Source organism: Macaca thibetana, chromosome 11 (assembly GCF_024542745.1).
Source record: "Macaca thibetana thibetana isolate TM-01 chromosome 11, ASM2454274v1, whole genome shotgun sequence".
In the NCBI taxonomy this organism is placed as follows: domain Eukaryota; kingdom Metazoa; phylum Chordata; class Mammalia; order Primates; family Cercopithecidae; genus Macaca; species Macaca thibetana.
The window spans coordinates 51,303,799-51,325,823 of NC_065588.1; the positions used below are offsets into that span (position 1 = coordinate 51,303,799).

The following is a 22,025-nucleotide window of genomic DNA, read 5'->3' on the forward strand; positions in this document are numbered from 1 at the left end:
CATACACACACGCACAGGTATGTCACTCTCCAGGTAGAAGAACAACAGAAGGACAGAACCTGTACTCACCACTGTAGATAAACTGTCCTGCTTCCTCAGAAAGTCCTTCTTCGGAGTATCTAAACCAAAAACAGTCTTATAGGTTGAAGTCACTTACTACATTTTCCCCGGAGCTTTTAAAAGCTCATACATGTTCATATTCTTTTCCAATAGGAGTCAGTAGTGTTTAATTTGCTTTTATATTGGAGAAAACAAAGACAGAGTGGTTACTTGACTGAAAAATTCACAGAAGTAGTTGGGGAAACCGAGGCTGGAATGCACTATGTTTTAGATTGTGCTTCTGTTGTCCTGGCCACAGGACTAAGAGACAAAAGTCAGCTTAGCAATGATTCTTTGATCTTTAGGTAAAATAGGAAAGAAAGAATATTGAAGCAAAACTGGAGAATTACATTCATAGAGGCAGGGGTTTGCGTGCCATAATTTCCAAATGGCAAACATAAATTTCTAGGTTTTCTTAGAACTTTTAGATCACCTTAACTACCCACATTTCCTTCCTTCTCTCTGAACCATGTTATTGCTGAATATCATGTCATTCAGGAAACAGAAGAAATCGTATCCTGGTTAGAGATATTTTAAAATTTTCAGACATGGTCTTATCAAACATTTACCATCTCCACCAGAAGAACAAACAGAAATCAGCATAAATGGTAGTGAGAGACAGCTCAGTTTTACAAACAAGGAAGAAATTCTGTCTGTCAAAAACAGGTGTGTGAAGTAATCTGTGACAGGGCTTTGAAATGGGACCAGCACATCTAGATGCTAGTCCCGGCTCATTGTGGCTCTTTTGTTCTCGAATATCATGTAAGGGAATTTGGATCCCTAGATATTATCATCATCTAAGTCTACTTCAAACACTGACATGTTGTGAATTTTGTAGAGTTTGCTTTCCTAAAGCTTTTTACATGGAAGTTGTTCATGGTGCTTTAAATATAATCTCAAGTGGAGGTTGGAGGGAAAAGGGTCAGTAACGTGAGTTAGCAGGGAAACTGAAGAGTGTCCACTGGTGCTGGTCCTAAAGGAGCTTTTCTCTTCATCAGTCTCCAGCAATCCAGATTACTCTCAGGCTACTGGAGTATCACTTCATGGCGTGTGTAACAGTAGGAATGGGCTTACTAACCAAATATCTGTAGGTCAAGTTCTGCCTAAATTTTACAAAATAAGTCATTACATATATAGATATCTTTTGCTTGTAACTCCTTTCAATAGTAAAAAAGCCAACCATGCTTACCAAAATCTGAATTTTCATATGTCCTCATGAAATTTCATAGAAGCAGGTTCTACGTCAAAAGTTCATTATAAAATGTGAAATAATAGGCAAGCTCGTTAAGAATAGGTAACTCTAATAATGCACCTAGAACTATAAATATATTTTTCTCTTCCTAATATATAATTACATAAAATATGCGATGGTATAATACTACAAACATATGTAACTATATATAATATTTACTATTACTACTAAAAACAGCATGATAGCTAATATAGTCAGGTACTAGAATATTGCAATTTACTACTGCATTTGATGCTCGTGTTGTAACTGCACAGTAGTGCAACTACTAAGGCCTACTATTACTAGAGGTACAATTTAAGTAGACTACAATTCCATTCCTAGGTTGTACCCAGTGGACATGCCTGTATATGCTCCCCCAAGTAAATACTAGTAGTGATAACCAAGAAATAGAAGCCTCCAAATCCCTATGTATTATAAAATTAAACAATTTTATAATAACTATACAACTTAATATTGCACAATAATAAGAACGAGTTACTACTGCATGCGAATACATGGATAAGCATCATAAACATAATGCTAAGCAAAAGAAACACACATAAAACAGTACATGTTGTATGACTATTTCTATAAAGTTCAAAATAATCCCAAACATATCTATGATGTTACAAGTCAGGGTATTTGTTACCCTTGGAGGCAGGATAGTGAATGGAAGGGATGGAAAGGAGACGCGTGGAATGCTGGCAATGCTCTGCTTTAGGTTTCATGGGTGTATTCCCTTTGTGAAAATTCACTGGGCCATTTATGTATTTATTTATTTGCCTATGATTTATTTGTTGACAGGGTCTCACTCTGTCTCCCAGGTTGGAGTGCAGTGAGAATAGCTCACTGCAGCCTTGAACTCCTAAGCCCAAGCAAGCCTCCTGCTTCAATCGCCTGAGTAGCTAGGACTACAGGTGCTGCCATGCCTGGCTAATTTTTAAAAACTGTTTTGTTTTTTCTTGTAGAGATGGAGTAATGGTACATTGCCCAGAGTGGTCTTGAACTCTTGGGCTCAAGCATTCCTCCTGCCTTGAACTCCCAAAGTGCTGGGGTTACAGGCATTAGCCATGTGCCTGGCCTCAGTTATATATTTAATACTCCTTTATTTTTCAGTAGGTATATTATACTTCAATATAATTTATATTAAAAAGAAAAAAGTTACTGATATGTATGCTGAACTTCAATACGATTTACATTTAAAATGTCACTGATAAAATTTCTGGTTTATCCAAAGCAAAACTCACTTGTATTCATTGGATACAAGTTTTTATTGGGTGCTCATCCTACATTTTTCTTCTTTAGTTATAATCTGCCAAGTATTTCTATTCTGTTTATGAGGAACAGCCCCTGATGGGTCTTGGGGAAGTCTGTGGAACCCTCAACAGAAGTGTGGACATGGGCCTGGAGCTATTGATGCTTTCTCACTGAGCACAATGATTTGAGACTTTATGGCCATCACTCAAGTCCCAGGCCTTCCATGGGTTATTGGATAGGCCATAAAATCAATGACCAGGGACTAGATCTATAGCTGCTCCCCTCTTCCCACCCTTGCACTGAAAAATTCCTTAGCATCATTTTAAGTCTCAAATGAAAGAGCCAAGATATTGCTCTTCCTGTATACCCAGTTCCTAAACAAATAGTAGGGAGGAGGGGTTGGATTGTGGGAAGAAGTATATGGCTATTTTTAGCTTCTTCTAGATGTTTCCATAGCTACCTGCCTGCAGAGATTTAAGCTGAAGCCCACACAGATGATTTTTGGGCTCCCAACCCCACCTCTGGTGATTCATGAGCAACACAGTCATGTCCCAGAAAATCTCGAGAGCTTAGGAGGAGAAAGAAAAAAGGAGAGGCATAGTTTGCAAAGACATGCATGATCGGATCCGGTGGCAGAATAGCCGGCCGCTAGATTCAATTGCACTGAGAAACATTGACACTAAATTGCCTGAGATGTTGGTGTACTCTCCTGGAGAGCTTGTCAGAAAAGAAAATGCTCTTGCTACCAGAGGATGTTTGGCTTTGGAAAGAGAAATTGAAACTATGTGGTCTTGGAACAAAATTTGAAAAGTGCCCCTCAGGGCACAGATAATCAGTAAATGTGGGCTCCTTGTTTATCCTCTTTTCTCTGTGGTCTTGGAGCGTGGAATATTGTGGTAATTCAGAATCTCATATTTAGAATGCATTTTCCCTCTATCTTCTTCATTATCTATTACCAAAATTCAAGTGTACTCTCACTATCAATCATCGTCATTATCATCCTTTAATTTTTCTAGCTTTTCCATGCAATTAAGAAGTATCACATACTTAGACAGAATTAGAAAACAGAAGAAATTGGAAAATTTTCTGACTCCAACAATTCCCCTTCCAAAGACAAATGCAAGTATGTTGATTAACTCTTTATGGCTGTTTTGAAGTTTAAATATTTGAAACCTTTTCAAAACACAGATACATAATGAAAATGTAACAGATACCCTTGTTCCAGTCACTCCATTTTCACACATGTAAACATTTTTCCATATTTGCTTCAGAAAAAATAAAATATTCAGTAATATATAATATAAAATAAAAAATTAAATACTAAAGATATAACTAAAGTCTTATTTTACTTCTAAAGTCAATTCTTTTCCTTCTTCCAGATAATCACCATCCAAGAGTTAATATGTATCATTTCTAGGCATATTTTTTCTGATAAATAAACAGATGTAGATAGATGGATAGATATAGACAGACATTTTGTGGAATGATAGGTAGGTATAAACTCCTCCTTTATAAAACTCACCAGTCACTATTAAAAGCACAAAACACATACACATATATTATCTCATTTAAACCTCAAGAGAGCCCTTAGACTGTATTATTCTGAGTGTCCCACTTTACAGCTCGGGTGTCTATAATGAACAGAATTTAAGTTATTTGCTTATGATTGGTTAAACACTTAGTAGCACAAGAATTAGGCTCAAATCTTGGAGACTTTTCACTAACCAGACCACCTTTCTGTCATAAATTTTGGTTCAGGGTTTATCTTTGTAGAGCATGAGTGAAGAAAGATGAGTTCTAGAGTTTATTATCTTGTATTTCTGTGAATTTATTATTTTCAGTTAGGATGAAAAATGTTCTAAGTCAAGGAGCATATTTTAAACTACTTGGCACCCCTCTAGGTTATTCAGATAATCAGACAGTTAGCAAAAGCATAATTAATAATTGTTGACATGAATTGACGACTCAAGAGTAGTTAATGAGATAAGGACATTAACTGAGCTGACTGTTTCCCCTGTACATATCTGGTAAGCATTTTAAATCCTAGGACAGTTCTCATTCTAGGCTTCTCACCCAAACCTGCAACCATTCTGATTACCACCATTCTTTTCTTCCTGTATTTTGTGGGTCCTCTAATTGACTTTGAAGTCAATGAATTGTGAATAAGATGAGAGCAATGAGAACAATAGGTTTTTTTTTTTTTTTTTTAAACAACAAAACAAGCACAAAATAAATCCTTCCTGGCATTGCCTTCTTGGGCACAGGTGAAATAAACAACCTTGGATTATTTGGTGCTATTTATTTCCTACCAAATAAGCAAGAATGGGTTTCTTTATGCCAATTAGTAGATGAGTTTAGATTAAAGGCTATATAAAACTTGAGACATTCCTGGAGGGAAAATAAGGAGCAGGCAGAAGTTGTCCATTCTGAGAATTCATTATTACACAGAAGACTAAATAGGTCACAGAATCCTTCCTTTTGTGTCTGGGAATACTGAGCCTAAGAACGGTCTAGGCTGATGGGGCTGTGGGGTCTCATATTTAAAGTATCTCTGAGGAAAGAGATAATGCACTGCCTTGAAGTGCCTGCTCCAATTCTTCCCTGCTTTGAATCACTGTCATAAACCCTAAACTTCTCCTATGTTCTGCAGTAGAAATAAATAACACAGATGAATTGCTCTTCAGCAAGAAAGATCAGGTTTCCAATTCCTTTTGTTACACAATGTAAGACTCCAATCTAAAGGGGAAGTCAGGGGGAGTAGGGGTCTGGAACTCACCCCAACTATTCCCCATCCACTCTTAGCTTTAGACCGAACACAACCTCTATTCCTAGACCTGGTGCCTAATTTAGTCTTAGCCCCGAGTTGCACTTGATTCACAGTTGTGATTACCGGTTCACCCTAAACCCGCAACACCCCTCCAACAACCACCTCAACCTTACTTCTAATCTTTAGGCCCAATTCAAATCCATCTTCCTGTCTCTGAGTTTCCAGGAGTTGTATCTGTTAGCAAATCCAACCATCAGTCACATATCACCCCGTTGCCTGTCCAGCACTTACCCACAATCCTGCAGCCAGTCTTCAATTTTATTGATTGGATTCCCTAGAAAAGTCAGATACTAGATCACTGTGAGAACTGAACGAAATCAGACCTCCTCCCTGCAACTAATTCCATTCCACAAGTTTATTCTTACATAAGCTGCGTCATGAATCTTTTTTTCTACATAAAGCTTTTCTTTAAGATATGAGAGGAATACACCGTATATAAAAATAGTGGATATTTCTTCTCTCTCTCTGCTTCTTTTCTCCCTTCCTCCCAAGAACCTGGAAAGTGCCCAAGATGTCAGGCCCACTGCTGTCTTTTGAGAGTTCCTTTCCCACAAGGGTGGATCCTTCTCATTTAAAAAGAAAAAGAAAAAGAGAGACAATCTTGTTTTTGTGCTTTTTTGCTTCCTACCATATAAGCATTTATTTCCATCAGAATTTTTGTTTTACTCTTATGACTGTGGTCTCATTTGAACCTCAAAGAAGCTCTGAGAAGTGTAGGAAAGGTACTACTATTTCAACTGGACAAATAAGTCTTAGAGAGGTGAGGGACTTCCCAAAGGCCACACAGCTTGTTAGTGACAGCATTGTGGCCAGAGTCTAGGCATCCAGCTTGTGTGTGGTCTTGTTACACAGACAAAATAGAAACACCGCAAAGCATTCATAGAGAACCCCCAGCCTCGGGTTCTTACAGAAGCTTCTCAGGATGATGCAAAAATGTGCTTTTCCCTTTTTCCTAATCTTATGCCTGTCTCTTTCTCACATAACTCATATTTTGTATTACTTTAGCTTTTCTCTTAAACATATTTAAACCAGTCAAAACAGCCCTCCACGAGGTCCTCGCTAAACAAGGGACCTGTTCACACTCTGCAGACCTGGGCCTGCTGTCACCTTTTACCACTAGACAACATAGACATCTGTCTGATGTTCATCTCTTACCTTCTTGGAAAACATCATCCAGGCTGGAAGGCTCAGGATCTGGGACATCCTGCAGGGCGGCGGCAGCCTCCTCTTCTAGGACCTGGGTCTGCCAGTTACGGCTCTGACGGAGCCAGGCCCGCCGTTTCTCCCAGGATGTGGGGCTCAGCACAGAGGCCTCCATGGCCCTGGCTCAGACTTCAGAGCCTCCCGTAACAGTAATGCTGTCCTAAGAGTTGAAAAACAGCGATGCTCCCTCATCCTGGGCTCAGAAACCACCATGATGCTCAGGGTTGCCCCCGAATTTTCCTGTCTCTGCCCAAAGGAGCTTGGTCTCTCTACACATTCAAGAGTAGGGAGGACATCCCTAGCTCATTTTCTGTCTCTCCTGCAAAAAAGGAATGCTCTGAAAACTCTAAATATCAGGGTAAGTCTTTCAAGTCAGTAAGTTTGAAAGCTTCAGACATCACAATTTAATGGATATTAAGGACTTAAAGAATCTCAATTTCTCAGGGTAGCCGAAATGCTGTATTAGAAAACATTTTTTCTTTAATCCTTAAGAATGTTGTCTACCAGAATCTTCCATTATGACTAAAACATCTATAAGTTTAAAATGTATAAAATTCATTTATTTTTTAATCCTCATCAAGACGTATGAAAAAGTTGAAGGTCTCAACGGTGAAACAGATTTTCTAAGGTCCCACAACCAGGATGTCACTCCAACTATAGGAATTCTAGGTTTGTTTGTTTAGTTTTTCTCTTGATTTTTTATGTTCCTGTTTTATATATTAGGAGTCCACATGTGACTTATCTCAGAAAAAAATACCCTGTGATTAAAAGCAAGGAGACACTGCCTTAACCAATTAGCAGCCAGCACCTTCAGGATAATCACTTTCTAATTTGTCAACCTGTGCTTCTACCTAACTATGAATTTATTCCTCAGCTCATCAATGCAATTACTAATCCTATAGATTCATATTTCATGTAACATTACCTAAACATGCCTGTATTCTTCCAAGAGACACAATGATGGCACTAGATACACATTCAAAGAGGAACAGAGGGGAAGAATCATTCAATTGTCCAAATAGAGCTTTAAAAAGCTTGAGGCTAATGTAATATTCATTGGCTCATACTCTGTTCTGCTGCCTCTCCCCCGCTGGCCATACTTGCATCCCACCTCACTGAGCAAGTAGGAGTGGGGCTGAAACTCTCCAGGTCTTATCCCCCTGTTCCCTCAAGCTGCCATAAACAACTTCATCTTAAGAGCTACACTTTTAACTATTGGAATAAAATAAAATAAAATAAAATAAAATAAAATAAAATAAAAATGAAGACTACCAGTTTACAGAGACTTCTGTTCCTCCAGCACTTAAAACCATTAGTGAGGCATCCAGTGATTTAGGCACTAAAATAGCTTTTTTGAAAAGAACATCCTGAACATAAAATGCATTCCTAGGGCAATAAAATTGTTTTTAATGCCTCTGCTTGTTACAGACAAAACATACCTAGGAAAAAATAGTACATAATTACTGTTGTCTGATCTAAATTCCTTCATTTCAGGTCCGTCCAAGACATATTTTTCTTCCAAGTGAGATAGTAGTTAGCACTATGAGACTTTGCTCGTTAACCCTGGGTACCTGGCTGTTTGTCTACTGCCTGTGCCTTTTAGAGAAAATTAAATCATTAAATTAAGTTTGTGTCATAAAGAAGCCTCAAAGAAGAGTAGCAGAGATGACTTGCTATTCTCTGGTCAGAGCTGTCGGGAGGAGATAAAGACAGGATGAAACTGCCACTAGAATGACCTTAGGACAAGAATCTAAAAAACCTTGATCAGTTTGTTTACCTAGTCCTGTGATCCGAAATATTTAATAGATTGGTTCCAGAACCCAGAGAAGAAAATCACAAAGGCTAACTTGCCTATTGTTTTTAATTTCCAAAGGAAATGGACCTCCCCTAAATCACTGGGAATCTTCAGCTCACAGAATATTTTTGGTAGTAGAACTCAAAAGGAAGGCAGGAAGCCAGGAGGGCAGGAAGGCAGAAGGGCAAGAGGGTAGGCAGAGAAGGAGGAAGAGAAGGAGGGACAGAGGGAGGGAGGAATATCTGGCTTCCATACTTTATTCTGCCACTTCAAATGGGATAACCTTGGAAAATTTCATCCCTTTATTTGGTCTCAGTTTGTCAATGAAAACATTACAGCCGTAACATTTGATGCGTCTGGTATTACAAACTTCTGGATGTGCCGTTTTACAGTCGAACCCCTATAATGCCTAGCACAATCCCAGAATCTCACTAATTGAAATGGAGGTTGGGGCTTTCAACATCCTCTGTGATGTGAATCTATTTTACATTCCTCCCACATCTTCAAAAATATATCGCAATAATATAGGGTAATTTCCTCTGCATCCCCTGAAAATACTTACCTCTTTTTTTAACCTCAGTTTTCTCATATTCTTCCCCCTTTCTCTTCATCTTCCTCAGTCTTTGCCACACTCACCCTGCAGTGTCCAGCTTTTAACCAACCTCCTCCATGGAGCCACGCCTGGCTTCCACAGCCTACCTTAATCACTTTCACTGAGCTCTTTCTCTGCTTGAGTTTTTTCTTCTTAGGTATTATCACTAACATACTTTACATTTTACTTATTTACCCAATTTATTGTTTACTCTTCTGATTAGAATACAAGCTCTAAGAAGACAGAATTTTGGGGTCATTTACTACTGTGTTTCTAATGCCTAAAACAGAATCTAACACATTGTAATAACTTAATGAATACCCATTGTCTAAATGAGTGAATGTCTAGAAGGTGACCGTTCCTCATAGGAGCCCAGTGCCTTTCAGAGTCATCAGAGACACATGCAGGGAGATCAACTTCAAAACAGTAACAATAAGCTGGTAACTACGTGCTTACTAAGCATGTAAAAGTGTTGTGGGTTGAAAGCTGGAGAGAAGAGAGAGGGTTATTCTAAGACTTGTTTCTATCCTAGAAGTTCCTACAATTGAGAACAAAAGTTGTATTTTCTTGACTAGTCCCTGTTTACTGCCTGTCTCTATGTCCTATGTACGGAAGTTTTACTTAATGTTAATTCCTAAAGGAAAGTGCCTATGGAAACAATCCTTAATGCTTAAGAGTTCCAAAGAAAGGCTTACAAATAAATGGCAATTGTAGGTATGACAATAAAAAGACCAGACAGGTTAAGTGTTCACTGAGAATGACAGACATTTTCCTGGCAATTTGGGTGAGAATGTAATAATTTTTCTACTTGAAAAAGTAACAGTGATCTCAAGTCTGAAGAAAAGACACAAGGTAGATCTGAGCTGATCTTCACAACTCTAGCACACATGATAGGGGACTGGGAAATCGCACAAATAATTTTTTTCCCAATCTCAGCAACACTTGAGTTGTAGAAACCTGTCGATGGAGTGTTATATAGGATTAGTATAAGTGCAGCAATATCAAGAGGTAAAAAGAAATGGTAGTGTCTGGTTAGTGGTAATAGGAGGAAGTTGTACTGCTGGGAGATAAGAAACTGGGTTTTTTTTTTTTTTTTTTTGTGGAAATCTGCAGGAAGCAGCAAATGATTATCAGACAAACACATCAGCCATGACAGTGTTAGAGAGAATTAAAAAACGAGTGCACACAGATGTCAAGATAGCAGCTTTGTAGGTCTTGGGGCCCCTTGTAATAGAGACAAAGACATGAAGATGTTTTCTCCAAATAAGTCATTCAAACACGTACACTGATAATACAATGGAGTTTGGTGCAGTGAAAAGAAAACTGATTAGAAATCAGGAGACTTGGACATTTTTCTGACTTGTCCAATTAATTGACTTATGGCATATCAGTTAGGTTTTTTATTAAGGTTTCAGTTTAATCCTCCAGGAAACGGATTGGTTGGACTCAACGTTTGTGTAAATTTACTTCCACTACCAATGTTTATTAATTTATTTAGGTGAGTTTGAAATACGCATAGGAATAGTACCCATAAAAGAAAGTGCATTTATAGTTTCCCCATTAAAAAATTGGAAATGGGTCAGTGGTCTCTGGAGTTACTTCCCATTTACCAAATTCCCTTTCAAATTAACACCAACATATGGAGCTCCTGCACATGTGGCCTTCACACTGGATCCAGGAAACTGGTGAGCCTGAACATGAAGGCCATACGGGAACTTATACAGGGAGTCAGTCAGGTGCTACTCATTGACTGTCAACACTGCTTGAACTTTTCTGCTTCTTTGCTTTAGCTTATAGTTTCATCCACTTTCCTCTCTAATCAAACAAATTCTTTCTACCCTTTAATGGCCTACTTAAGTCATCTCCTTTCTCTGACCTACCTGTAGCAACTAACATCCATGCCTGCACCATATGCAACAAAACAGTAAGTGGCTACCTCTCTTGTCATCATTTACCACTACTTGTAACTTCTCCCCTAAACCCATCATAGAACATAGCACAGTACTTTGCAAGAGAAGGGACTCCGTAAGTGCTGTACCTGCAGAGGAGCAAGAATCACCCTGGCACTGGGAAATTATCCCCAATTAGTATTCATCATAGGACAGGTGCTCCTGACTGTCCTCATGGCCTTGGATCCTAATGTACATTTTTGCACAGCTTGTAGTAAAGAGGAAAAAGGCTTAGAGCATAGTCTTTCCAGTCCTTTGCTGATATAACACAAGGTCACCCAAGTCTGACTTAATTTATGAAGCTTGAACTACCAAATTCTCCTATTTAAAAAAAAATATTTGCCAGTCTTTCAAGTTTTTATTCATTTCTTCATCAAAATTTCCTTCTGGAGTTCATCTGTCATCTCTCTTGATGCTGGCTTATAGTATATGATCATATTTGGTCTTCTCTGTGAGGATAGAAATATAAAGCCTGCAGATATCTGTTCTCCAATTTTCCCACGAAACTTAAGAAATTCCCACACTGGTACTATTGCTTCTTGCCTGAATCAGCCCAAACCTTATTTCTCCCTTCTGCTACCATTTCCAGCCTTTTGTTCTTTCCTCTTTTCTACATTTCTTTAGAGGTTCATTCCATAAATCCTTCTCCACAATCTGTCAAGAGTTCTGAAATCCTGTTACAGCCAAGTGGAGTAAGACAGAATTCTTGTTCTGAGGATGCTATAGTTAAAAGCAGAAATTGTAGCAGATAGGATTGAGGTTAGACAGGAGAAATATCCTCTACTGGTTAAGATTAGGGAGTTAAGAGCTGTGAAATGAGTATCTTCCAACAAAAATTATTATTAGAGGCAGTAACTGTAGCAGCAGCAGAAAGCCTGTAGAGGTATGTCATAATTATGACATGAAGAATATCACCTATTTCTAGTCTCTGTTTTCCAAGGGAAGCAGTCTGGGATTCACTACATATTGACATGGGCAAGTCAAAGGTAGGTACTAATAATAACTGATATGTAGAGAGGACTGTATATGTATCCATAAAACTTTCCTGTAAACTGCTTAACTGAATCCTGACAACCACTTTAGAGCTAATCACTGTTACCTGACACTCATGGAGATATGTTACTTGTCCAAGGTCACGTCCCTGTAGTGCTGAGATTGAAACTCAAGTTGGTCTGACTCCATGTTATATAGTTTTTCTGCTGACATTACAATAAGAAAATGGCCCAATGTCACCATCCAATGTAATTTGGGATTTAAAAAAAAGGAGAAGTAGTTTTAGTAAATTCTCCATTTCGCATGCTATGCAAGCTCTCCATCTTATAGTCTAGTAGAGAAAAGGCAGCATGAACACAAGGTAATTTATATTTGGTTCTGTGACAGTCTTAGTGCGGGAAGTGTTGCTTTGTTTGTGTTATTAGAATAGTTTCCTTTCTGACTCCAGCGAGGTGATTATGAAGCAGTTTAGCCTTCCTCAGGCTTACAGAGTGGTTTTTTTGGCAAGGGTCCCACTAACTTCCAGTTGGGAGGAGAGAATCTGCCTGGAATTCCACATTACTTTCAGATTGTTGTGGCATTCAGAATATTGCATAATGGTTTGGGGCACCACAGAGCAATGAGAGCTGATACCGTCACAGCCCTGTGGTGGGGCCCCACTCAGTACATGGGGCCTGTCTGGGGAGTCTTGAGGAAAGAGCTGGGATAGCTGGGCTGGTGACAGGTACTCAGAGGGCTTGGGAAAATGGATAATTACCATTATTTGCTATAGACATATTTTAATATTTTAGCAGCTATTAGCCTACCAATTTGCACCTGACAAATACCAGCTCTGCTTACAGATACTTCACTATGGGGAAATTTTCAAGGGGCTCAGTAAGGAAAACCAAAGCTTCTTTTACTTTAAAGTTCAGAGTGTTATTTAGAAATTAAAGAAAAGGAAAACTGTAGAAAGAGTTTGGGCCTTGGAATCAGAGTTAGCCTAATTTGGAATCATAGTTCTGTCTACTTCCTGCGTATTTGTCCTTGGTAACACTATCTTTCCTTCTATACGTAAGTTTCTTTTTCTTTTTCTTTTGTCTTGCTGTGTTACCCACACTGGTCTTGAACACCTGACCTCAAGCAATCTTCCCACCTTTGCCTCCCCAAATGCTGGAATTATAGGTGTGAGCCACCGCACCTAGCCTCTACCTAATTTTCTTCATGTGCAAAATAGATACTGTGCCAAATTAGATGGGTGACTGGCAGCTGTAATCAGATAACATATATTAAGTCCCTGATGTATAAAGGTGGTGCTTAATAATTGATAGATATGATTACGAATCTGCCCTCAGTCTAAGATGTTCACTAAAGTTGAAACATCTTGAGGAATAAGGAAGGAAAGAAGGAAGGAAGAAGGTGTGAACAGCAGGGTACAGCTGACAGTATAAAATCAAGATGGTGAAAAAGATTTTTTAATATGTGGTAAGCAGAGATAAAAAGTAATCAATGAAAAGTCTTTCTTTCTTACCTAATTCTCTAAGGGACCAGAGAGATTATCTAATCCTGGTCACTCATTTTGTAGTTGAGGAAACAAGAGAGAGAGGAGGGAGAAAGAGAGAGAGAGAGAGAGGCGAGAGAGAAAGAGAAAGAGAGACAGAGAAGCAGGCTTGTCTGGAGTCACAAAGAATATTAGTGGTTTTAAATGGGGACCAAACTCACAAGTTCTGAGTTCCAGATGCATGCTTTCTTCCTTTATATCGTACAGCCTTCCTCCTGCCACACTTGGTTTCCAAGGCCCAGTCCTAGGTTTGTCTTTAGTGCTCTGGGGGACATGTATGAGACAGACTTCTCTTCTCTTCTGTCTGTTTTGTGCCTATGCCCCAAGCAGTGCCTGTAAGTTGAGACTGAGAGTGAGAACCAGTGTGGGAGGAGAGAAGAAGGAAATGGGGTTTCCATGATGTGGCCCATAAGATCTTCTGCATCCACAGCCAAGATATACATCATTACCATCGCAAAGAGCTGTGGGAAATCCCAGAGCAGCTAACATTTCTCTGTTTGTGAACTGGGCAAATTCCACCTCAACCCAGGGGAATTGTCCCCCATTTGACATACCCCAATCTGCAACAAATTCACACATTCCTTCATAGATAAGAACTGTCTTCTAGCTCCTAACCCTCTTTAATGTCACTCAGGTTGGAAGATCATCAGAACAAGAATTTCCCAGAGAATATTTGAACATTCTGAGACTTCTGTTGTCCAAGGAGCAGTTCAGTCTGCTCAGGGAAAAGGGGAGATGTTATTTGGTAAATAATAGAAACAAAAAATGCCCATTTATCAGTGGAACTCCTATTTCCCTCCCTTTTCATACTCTTTCTCCCACATATAAGTGTAGCTGAATAAATACTGAAAGAAGATCATCTAAGACCTTTTTCCTCTCCTTCCCTTTCTTTCTTACTTCCACTTTCAGGATATGAATTTTAAGAAAGGCTTGTATAATGCTACAGGAAATACTAAAGTTGTGTATTTGGAAAAAAATCCCATATTCTCAATGTAGGGAGACATCAAATATCTTCATTTGAATGGGCAATAAAGACATCAAGAATAAGAAACAGCAGTTTATCTGAGCTGATTTGTAGATGGTTTCATCAAGAGAAAGTAGGAAGAATGAGCAGATTTCTCAACCATTGAGTTAGCTCTGTGAATTTGTATCTTTAATTCTTCAGTTTTATCTCCTTGGTAATAAGCTCTGTCCTGCATATACTCATTTTCTTCTTTCCTGCTTTTCCTTTTCAATATCTGCACACAATCTTCTTGTCCTCGTCCCTCTGCTTATTTGACTGAACTCTTTTCTTAATCTAGAATCTGTGTTTAGGTCACTCTGCCTCAGGCCTGTGTGTGGTAGGGTACCTAGTACTGTGGGTACTGGAATATCCACTTTGGTCTTGTTCCTTAGGTGGAAAAGAGAACAGTTGTCAGTTTGCAGGTGGAAATAAATGTGTGATCTTTTCCCCTTACTGTAGCCCAGAAGGAACCTTGTAAGTCACAGTATTGGCTGAGACGAGACCTCCTTTTAATTCTCTACTAGAATCCAAATCATACACATTGAACTGAAAATGACAATTGGGCCTTCATGTTCACTACATAATGCTGAATCATAAACATTGAACTGAAAATGACGGTTGGACCTTCATGTTCGCTACATAATGCTGAATCGCAGGGTTCCATCTTAATTTTCAAAAACCCAAGAGTTATGAGGACATGTTGGTAGTATGGCTATAAATGGTTTCTAAACACCCTGGGGTGCATGTGAATAACTCATATGTTAGATTGCTTTCTATCCCTCCTGCTATATCTTCAGCTTGTTATTTCTGATAATAGTCTAAGTAGAGACAGATAATAAATCTGACTTCCCTTCCTCCTCCTAACACTTCATGCTGCAAGAGAATCATACAAGATCTTTATCTCTAATCACTCAGCTGAACAACTGTTGAGTCTGATACTTGGGCACACAAGTTGAAGGTTCCTACCTCCAACCTCCCATCCTAGGTACTGCCCTGCACCATCTAGAAAGTCTCCTTAGCTCTCTACTCAGGACCACTTGTGGTATACAGAGGAACTAGTACTTCCCTGGATATCTCCTGTAAATGCTCACAGTCTTGTCAAATCAATTCTGTGGAACTCTCCTCTCTTGGCCTTGCACTGCCCTGGGGACCCACCCTTTCTCTTCCACCCACTGGTGAGCTCAGTGGCACAGAAGGGGGATGGGAAAACCCCAGGGTGGAGGATCTTTCCACTCCTCCATCTACCCCAAAACTCATGTAGGTGGTAACATGCTCTGCCTGCTACCACTGTGGCAAGGGGTGTTGGAGGATCATGAAGCCCCCAATATTATGTAGGTCACCGAGAGGTCAACACATCCATCTATCCGTCTTTGAGATGTGAACCCTGAAATCCGGTCCTGACGGTGGCTCTCCATCTATCTTGAGCCTCCCAGTTAATTTGACCTTGCATCACTCAAGTGTGTACATCCTCCCTCATAGCTGACCTCAATATATCTTGCTGCAGTTTATCTCAACAAGTTTCTTCTACAGCTTCTGAAGAAAGAGGTCGTACCTATAGAAAGCAAAATTGATTTCAGCCAGGTACTCTCAATGCTTGGAGCTATGGACACTAGAGTAGGGCCCGAAATGAAACCTGGAAACTTCTTCCTTGAGAACTTTTCAGTGTTATAATCAGATGGAAATTGCAGCAACAATGAGTTCAGCAAGACACAGAGAGAAACTTTGCAGGTGAGAAAAGTAATAAAATTCCTAAAATAGTTATTTAAGTCATCAAAGAGACCCAAGTTTCGAGAATCTAGAAAGATTACCTCTCTGATAATAAAAAGAAAACAAACAAACGAAAGCAAAAGGCACCCGGTATCGTTCTCCTAGGCATAATGATGGATGCTTTTAAGGTTGAAGTAAGAGCGGTGGGAGATTTTCTCCTGATTTTCCCTTGTCTTGATGTTGATAGCCTGATTTTTCTCTGACACGTTTCCTTCTTTCTCTTAGCATCACCCTAAATCAGTACAGCCTTGAAACTGAGATAAAGGCTGTACTTACCTGTCCGCTGGTAGAAAACTGAGTTTGAGGCAAAGCAGTTGTCGAAGCTGGGCCGAGGCCTTCACAGGTGTGGGCACAGAGGTGAAGCGAGGGAGAAAGTATCATGTTGTAGATTATGCCTTTCTCCCTGAACTCATTCAACTGCTGTTGCCTGCTCAAAAGGGGAAGCGGAAATGAGAACACACCACACACACACACATCCACACATGTAGACGCAGTCCCCGCCTCCCAGCCCAGCCACATCCTTTGCTCCGGCTCAGGGGACTGGGGGCAGGACAAACCATCTGGAGACACGGTGCTCACAACTAGGAAGACCTTCCTGCCCCAGAGTTGTCTCTGTCTTTCCAGAAAAGCAGATCTTTTCCTATTAAGGCAAAGGTACAGTCCATTTAAAGAGGTGTGTGCAGGAGTCTTCCTACCATATAACTAGAATTCCACTGCTGCAGACAAATCCTTCTGTCCTCCGGAGAGCTGTCTGAAAATGGGAAAGCTCTCTCTCATAAATGATCTGGCGTTTATCTCAGAGAAGATGTTTCCAGCCCTGTCACACACTTGAGAGGGATCCGAGCCAGTCGCTCTGTGTTTATAACTTTCAAACTCTGGTAAATTCCCCCGAAGCTTGTTTTTGAATACTGCTTACTTTTTTTTCTGTTAGTTTCTTAACTTTGTTTTTATGTTCAAACCACTTCAAAGTTTTCGTTTTTGTAATAAATGACTGCTTTCCCCCACGTTTTCAAAGCTGAACTTTTAAAATCAGTTATACCCTGAAGATGTCTTCAGTTTACTGGTTTTCAGTTTGGAGAAGGCTTAATGAACTCTAAAAGGTTTCTCCCAGTCCTCAATCACTCTCACCCACCAGGGGCATTCAGCACTGCTGACGATCCCTCCTTGCTTCTCCAGTATCTCCGAACACACTTTCCTCTCTGTATGATACTGCTGCATTTTGGGTATCTTCTTTCTCTCTCTCTCCTGATTCTACTGTTTCCTTCTTTAAACCATTTATTTATGAATATATATCACAATATTTATTCTACAAGGCACTCCTCTAATGTGTTAATTGTGACTGATTTTCACATGTTCATTACCTTCTTTCTGATTTTTTGGCTATTTTTTTTTTTTTACCATGTTTCTAAATTCCATTTCCAATCATCAATAGGACACCTCCACTGAGTATCCATAGTATAGCTATAATATGATAGAAATAATCCTAAATAAAATTCTCGCTTGGCAAATTAAGTTCCCAAAACATTATTTTCTTCAAGTATAATGTGAGGAAAATGACAATTCTCTCTGTTTCTCACTCAACCCTTCCCCCACCCTATTCCTTTTACATAGGCATGAAAATATCTAACATGTTTTCTTAGGACATAGTAGATGCTAAATATGTGCTTTTCTGAGAATTAGCTTCACAGTCAACAAGTAAAACACTAAACCCAACATGCCTAATTCTCTTTATTTACTATTCTTTTCTGTACAAATTAACTGTAAAAACTCAACTAATGGAAACTTAACAACTCTTAAACCCTAAGTTTCTGGAATTCAATGTTTTCCTGAACAGTTGTTTTTCAATATGTTTGGGATATGGAGAATATCACTTCTGTAGGGAGTTTGGAAATATGTGAGGGAGATTTAATTTTCAAAGAAATGGGAAGCTGATACCGGTATTTACTTCTGAGGGTCAGTGATGATAAGTGCTTTGGAAGGGATAGGACTGTTCAGCACAAGGAATAATTGTCCTGGCCCAAATGTCAGCATTTTGTTAACATTGATAGTTTGATGGTTAGGAGAGCAGGCTTTACAGTGAGGCTCTGGCATCAAGTAGCTCTGTAGTCTTGGATACATTAACATCTCTAGGTCTCAGTTCGTTGGCTGCTAAATGGGGATAACCTTACAGGAGTGATTGTAGAGCTATAAGAATAAAGGAATACAGAGTATTTAGTCCAGTGCCTACCTTACAGCAAATGCTCAAGAAATTGCAGCTATTTTTAAGACTCTTGAAATATAATAGTTTCTTTTCTTTTGACTTTTATTTTAAGTTCAGTGGTACCTGTGCAGATTTGTTACATAGGTGAACTCTTGTCATAGGGGTTTGTTGTACAGATTATTTCATCACCTGGGTATGAAGCCTAGTACCCAATAGGTATTTGTTTTGATCCTCTCCCTCCTTCCACCCTCTGCCCTCCCATAGGCCCCAGTGTGTGTTGTTTCCCTCTACGTGTCCATGTGTTCTTGTCATTTAGCTCCCACTTATAGGTGAGAACATGCGGTATTTGGTTTTCTGTTCCTGTGCTAGGTTTCTAAGGCTAATGGTCTCCAGCTCCATCCATGCTGCTGCAAAGGACATGATCTCGTTCTTTTTTATGGCTGAGTAGTATTCCATGGTGTATACATTCCACATTTTCTTTATCCAGTCTATCATCAATGGGCATTTAGGTTGATTCCATGTCTTTGCTATTGTGGATAGTGCTGCAGCGAACATACACGTGCTCGTATTTTTATAACAGAATGATTTATATTCCTTCAGGTATATACTCAGTAATGGGATTGCTGGGTCTAACGGTATTTCTGTTTTTAGGTCTTTGAGGAATCGCCACACTGCCTTCCACAGGGGTTGAACTAATTTACACTCCCACCAACAGTGTATAAACATTCCTTTTTCCCTGCAACCTCGCCCACATCTTTTATTTTTTGACTTTTTAATAATAGCCATTCTGAGTAGTGTGAGATGGTATCTCATTGTGGTTTTGATTTGCACGAAATATAATATTTTCAATTTATCCAAATGCTATGTCTATCTGTCAAAATTACCTCATTCATTAAAGATGCCATTTCACAAGCAATTGCTAGAGATTTTTTTATTAATAAAAAAGATTTATTTATTTTTTGATTTTTATTTATATTTATTCTTAATTTTTGTGGGTACATATGTAGGTTTATATGTTTATAGTATTTGTGGTTTATTTTCTGAAAGAAATATTTTTCTCTTCTACAAGCAGCTTCTGAAAGACGAAGATGAAGACTACATGATTCCTAGGAGGAGAAGGAGGCCCAGGGTATTTCTCTGTTTATCTTCTTTCTCTTTCTTTCTTTGTTTCTTTCCTTCTTTCCCTTCCTTCTTTCCATCCCCTTCCTTCCCTCCTTCCTTCCTTCCTTCCTTCCTTCCTTCCTTCCTTCCTTCCTTCCTTCCTTCCTTCTCTCCTTCCCTCCTTCCCCTTTCTCTTTTTTCCCTCTCACCTGCCCTTCCCACCCTTTGAAAACGTTAAGTGTCTCTATATCTTTGGCACCATGAACTTCTCTGAGCATATATTCCAGGTGCTTCATGAAAACGGCTTGTTCTTTTTATACTAGATGCAGTAGTTCAGGGTTTCCGAAGGGTTTTTTGTGAGCTTGTTCATTTTTTTCCCTTGGTTAAAAATAAAAACCCTTATGCTAACTGAGATAATGAATTTGTTCTCCACTGCCTGTGTGATTCAGCACTTTGGTGCCTCATGATAGGGCCTGTTTGTCATTCCATGGCTCCCTCTCTTGTGTTTTATAGAGCTTAGTAAAAACACTGAACTAGGGGTAAAAGAACTATCTGAGTTTAAAACTATACTAGTTACTTAATTTCACTGGATATCAGTATCATCTTCTGATAAACAGAGAAATGTTTTCTAAGATCCTCTTGGCTTTAGATGTCTGTAACATCTGTACAGACTATTTTTCTCTACCCTTTTATAACTACATGTAGCTTATTATGGAAAATGAAAATATTAAGTGACAGATATTTGGTAAGAAATTATTATAAAGGTAGTAGAAAAAGTACTTTGAAATACTCTTTTCCATGGAAAAGGCAAGTAAATATTGCTTTTGAATAATATTATCCTCCACACATGTAACCTGAAAACACTGATAAATAAGAACAATTTCTGAACACTGATGTGCCCATCAAACAGATGGGCTGTAGTTGGGTATAAGTTCTGGAGCTGCAGAACTAAGGGCTGAGCTGGCAAGTTGCCCAGACCTGGGGCAGAGCCAAGACAGCTGTCCATAGAGGCTGTACCAAGACAGAGAAGCTGCTGCTCAGAGCCACTGCTCTGGGCCGAGCAGCTGGGCCCCTCTACCCAGGCCCAGATGCAAATCATCTGCCTCCATTTCAGCTCTCAACCTTCTTCTTTCTCAGATCCTGGGGTTTGCAAATGCCGTTTTTGTTTGGTTTGGTTTGGTTGTTTTGTTTTTTTTCCAGGAGTCTGTTCCTCCAAAATGCTGATGTGGGAGTTTGAGTGAATTTGTCTCCTTCGTATCCCAAAGGCTCAAAAGTAGAGAGAGAGTGGCTAGAATTGTAGGGGAGAGAGCAGTGGTTTAACTCACCACAGATTTTCTGAACTTTCTCCAGGCAGAAAAGTGTCCACCAAGGTCATCTTGTTCTTTTCTCTGCTTCTATGTTCTGGTTGTTAAGGATACAGAAAATGGGATTCTGTAACTTTTCTAGTCTAACCATTCTCCTAAATTACTCCACTCAATGCCAGAAAGTTCTTCCTTCGGTCTGGCAGTACCTTCCCTGTGTAAAAGTCCAGGAGAACAGAAGAGCAATCCATCTCAGGCCTCTGCAGAGGGTGTTCTTTCGGTGATCCGGATTGCAGTTCTACCCAAAATGTATTTTACTGGATACCTTCTGAGTGCTGGAAATGAGATAGATCTGGGGAAGGGGCTGAGGGGAGTGTAGAAGGAGAGGAAGAGATACAAGGGGGAGAAACAGCGTCAAATATTATCCCTTAGAGGGCTTATTTTCTAGTATGATCAAGTAATTTGGGGAAATACAGGGTTAACAAAAGACAAACATGTTCCTTTAAGGCAGTGGTCCTCAATCTTTTTGGCCTCAGGGACTGGTTTCATGGAAGACAATGTTTCCATAGGAGCAGGCTGAGGGGGATGGTTTGGCGATGAAACTGCTCCACTTCAGATCATCATGCCTGCCACTCACCTTCCTGCTGTGCGGCCAGGTTCCCAACAGGCAACCAAACTGTGCTGGTCTGGGGCCCCCTGCTTTAAGGCATAACTTCTTGAGGTTTTTAATAGATTAACATGAATTATGACTCTCTTAGAAGGGAAGGTTTTGTATTTCCCAAATGTATTGGCCTATGGATTCCCCTCCCTTCCCCTCCCCTCCCCTCCCTTCCCCTCCCCTCCCCTCTCCTTCCCCACCCTTCCTTCCTTGGAACATCCCAAGGAAATTATTTTGGAAAAGTTTTCTTGCACTACAGCCACTTCTCTGGATTAAATCTTGACATTAACATCTTTGATTATATTCAGATGGCTATGAACACAGGATTGACTTTTCAGTGAGGCTATGTTTCATCTTTCTTTTGATCAAGCCCATTTAACTCAGAATCACAGGTCTTAATTGAGTTCTTCAGTGTGATTTGCGTGGCGAGTACTCAGTGTTTTGTAAGCCCATGGAGGAGGACAGAGCCTGGATGTGGGTGTAAGTGCAGTGGAGGAGGAGAGATCTGG

At 39.6% G+C, this 22,025-nt stretch overlaps 3 protein-coding genes across 26 annotated transcripts in view; 2 read left to right on the plus strand and 1 right to left on the minus strand.

Annotated features, from left to right (window-relative positions):
* Positions 1-16,711, minus strand: part of TESPA1 (thymocyte expressed, positive selection associated 1) — a 34,160-nt gene extending 17,449 nt beyond the window's left edge. Inside the window, exons 1-5 of one of the 2 annotated variants that reach the window (XM_050748885.1) lie at positions 16,533-16,661; positions 13,648-13,819; positions 6,570-6,777; positions 5,646-5,688; positions 70-119 (exon numbers count right to left, since the gene is read on the minus strand). In XM_050748885.1, coding sequence (XP_050604842.1) covers positions 70-119; positions 5,646-5,688; positions 6,570-6,732 — 256 coding nt within the window. In that variant the 5' untranslated portion in view covers positions 6,733-6,777; positions 13,648-13,819; positions 16,533-16,661. Of the gene's footprint in view, positions 1-69; positions 120-5,645; positions 5,689-6,569; positions 6,778-13,647; positions 13,820-16,532 lie in introns of both variants that reach the window. The other variant, XM_050748886.1, reaches the window with a different exon arrangement.
* Positions 1-22,025, plus strand: part of BLOC1S1 (biogenesis of lysosomal organelles complex 1 subunit 1) — a 1,086,347-nt gene that overhangs the window by 385,143 nt on the left and 679,179 nt on the right. The window lies entirely within an intron of this gene.
* The window catches only part of TMT1B (thiol methyltransferase 1B), a 686,675-nt gene that overhangs the window by 18,408 nt on the left and 646,242 nt on the right, over positions 1-22,025 (plus strand). The window lies entirely within an intron of this gene.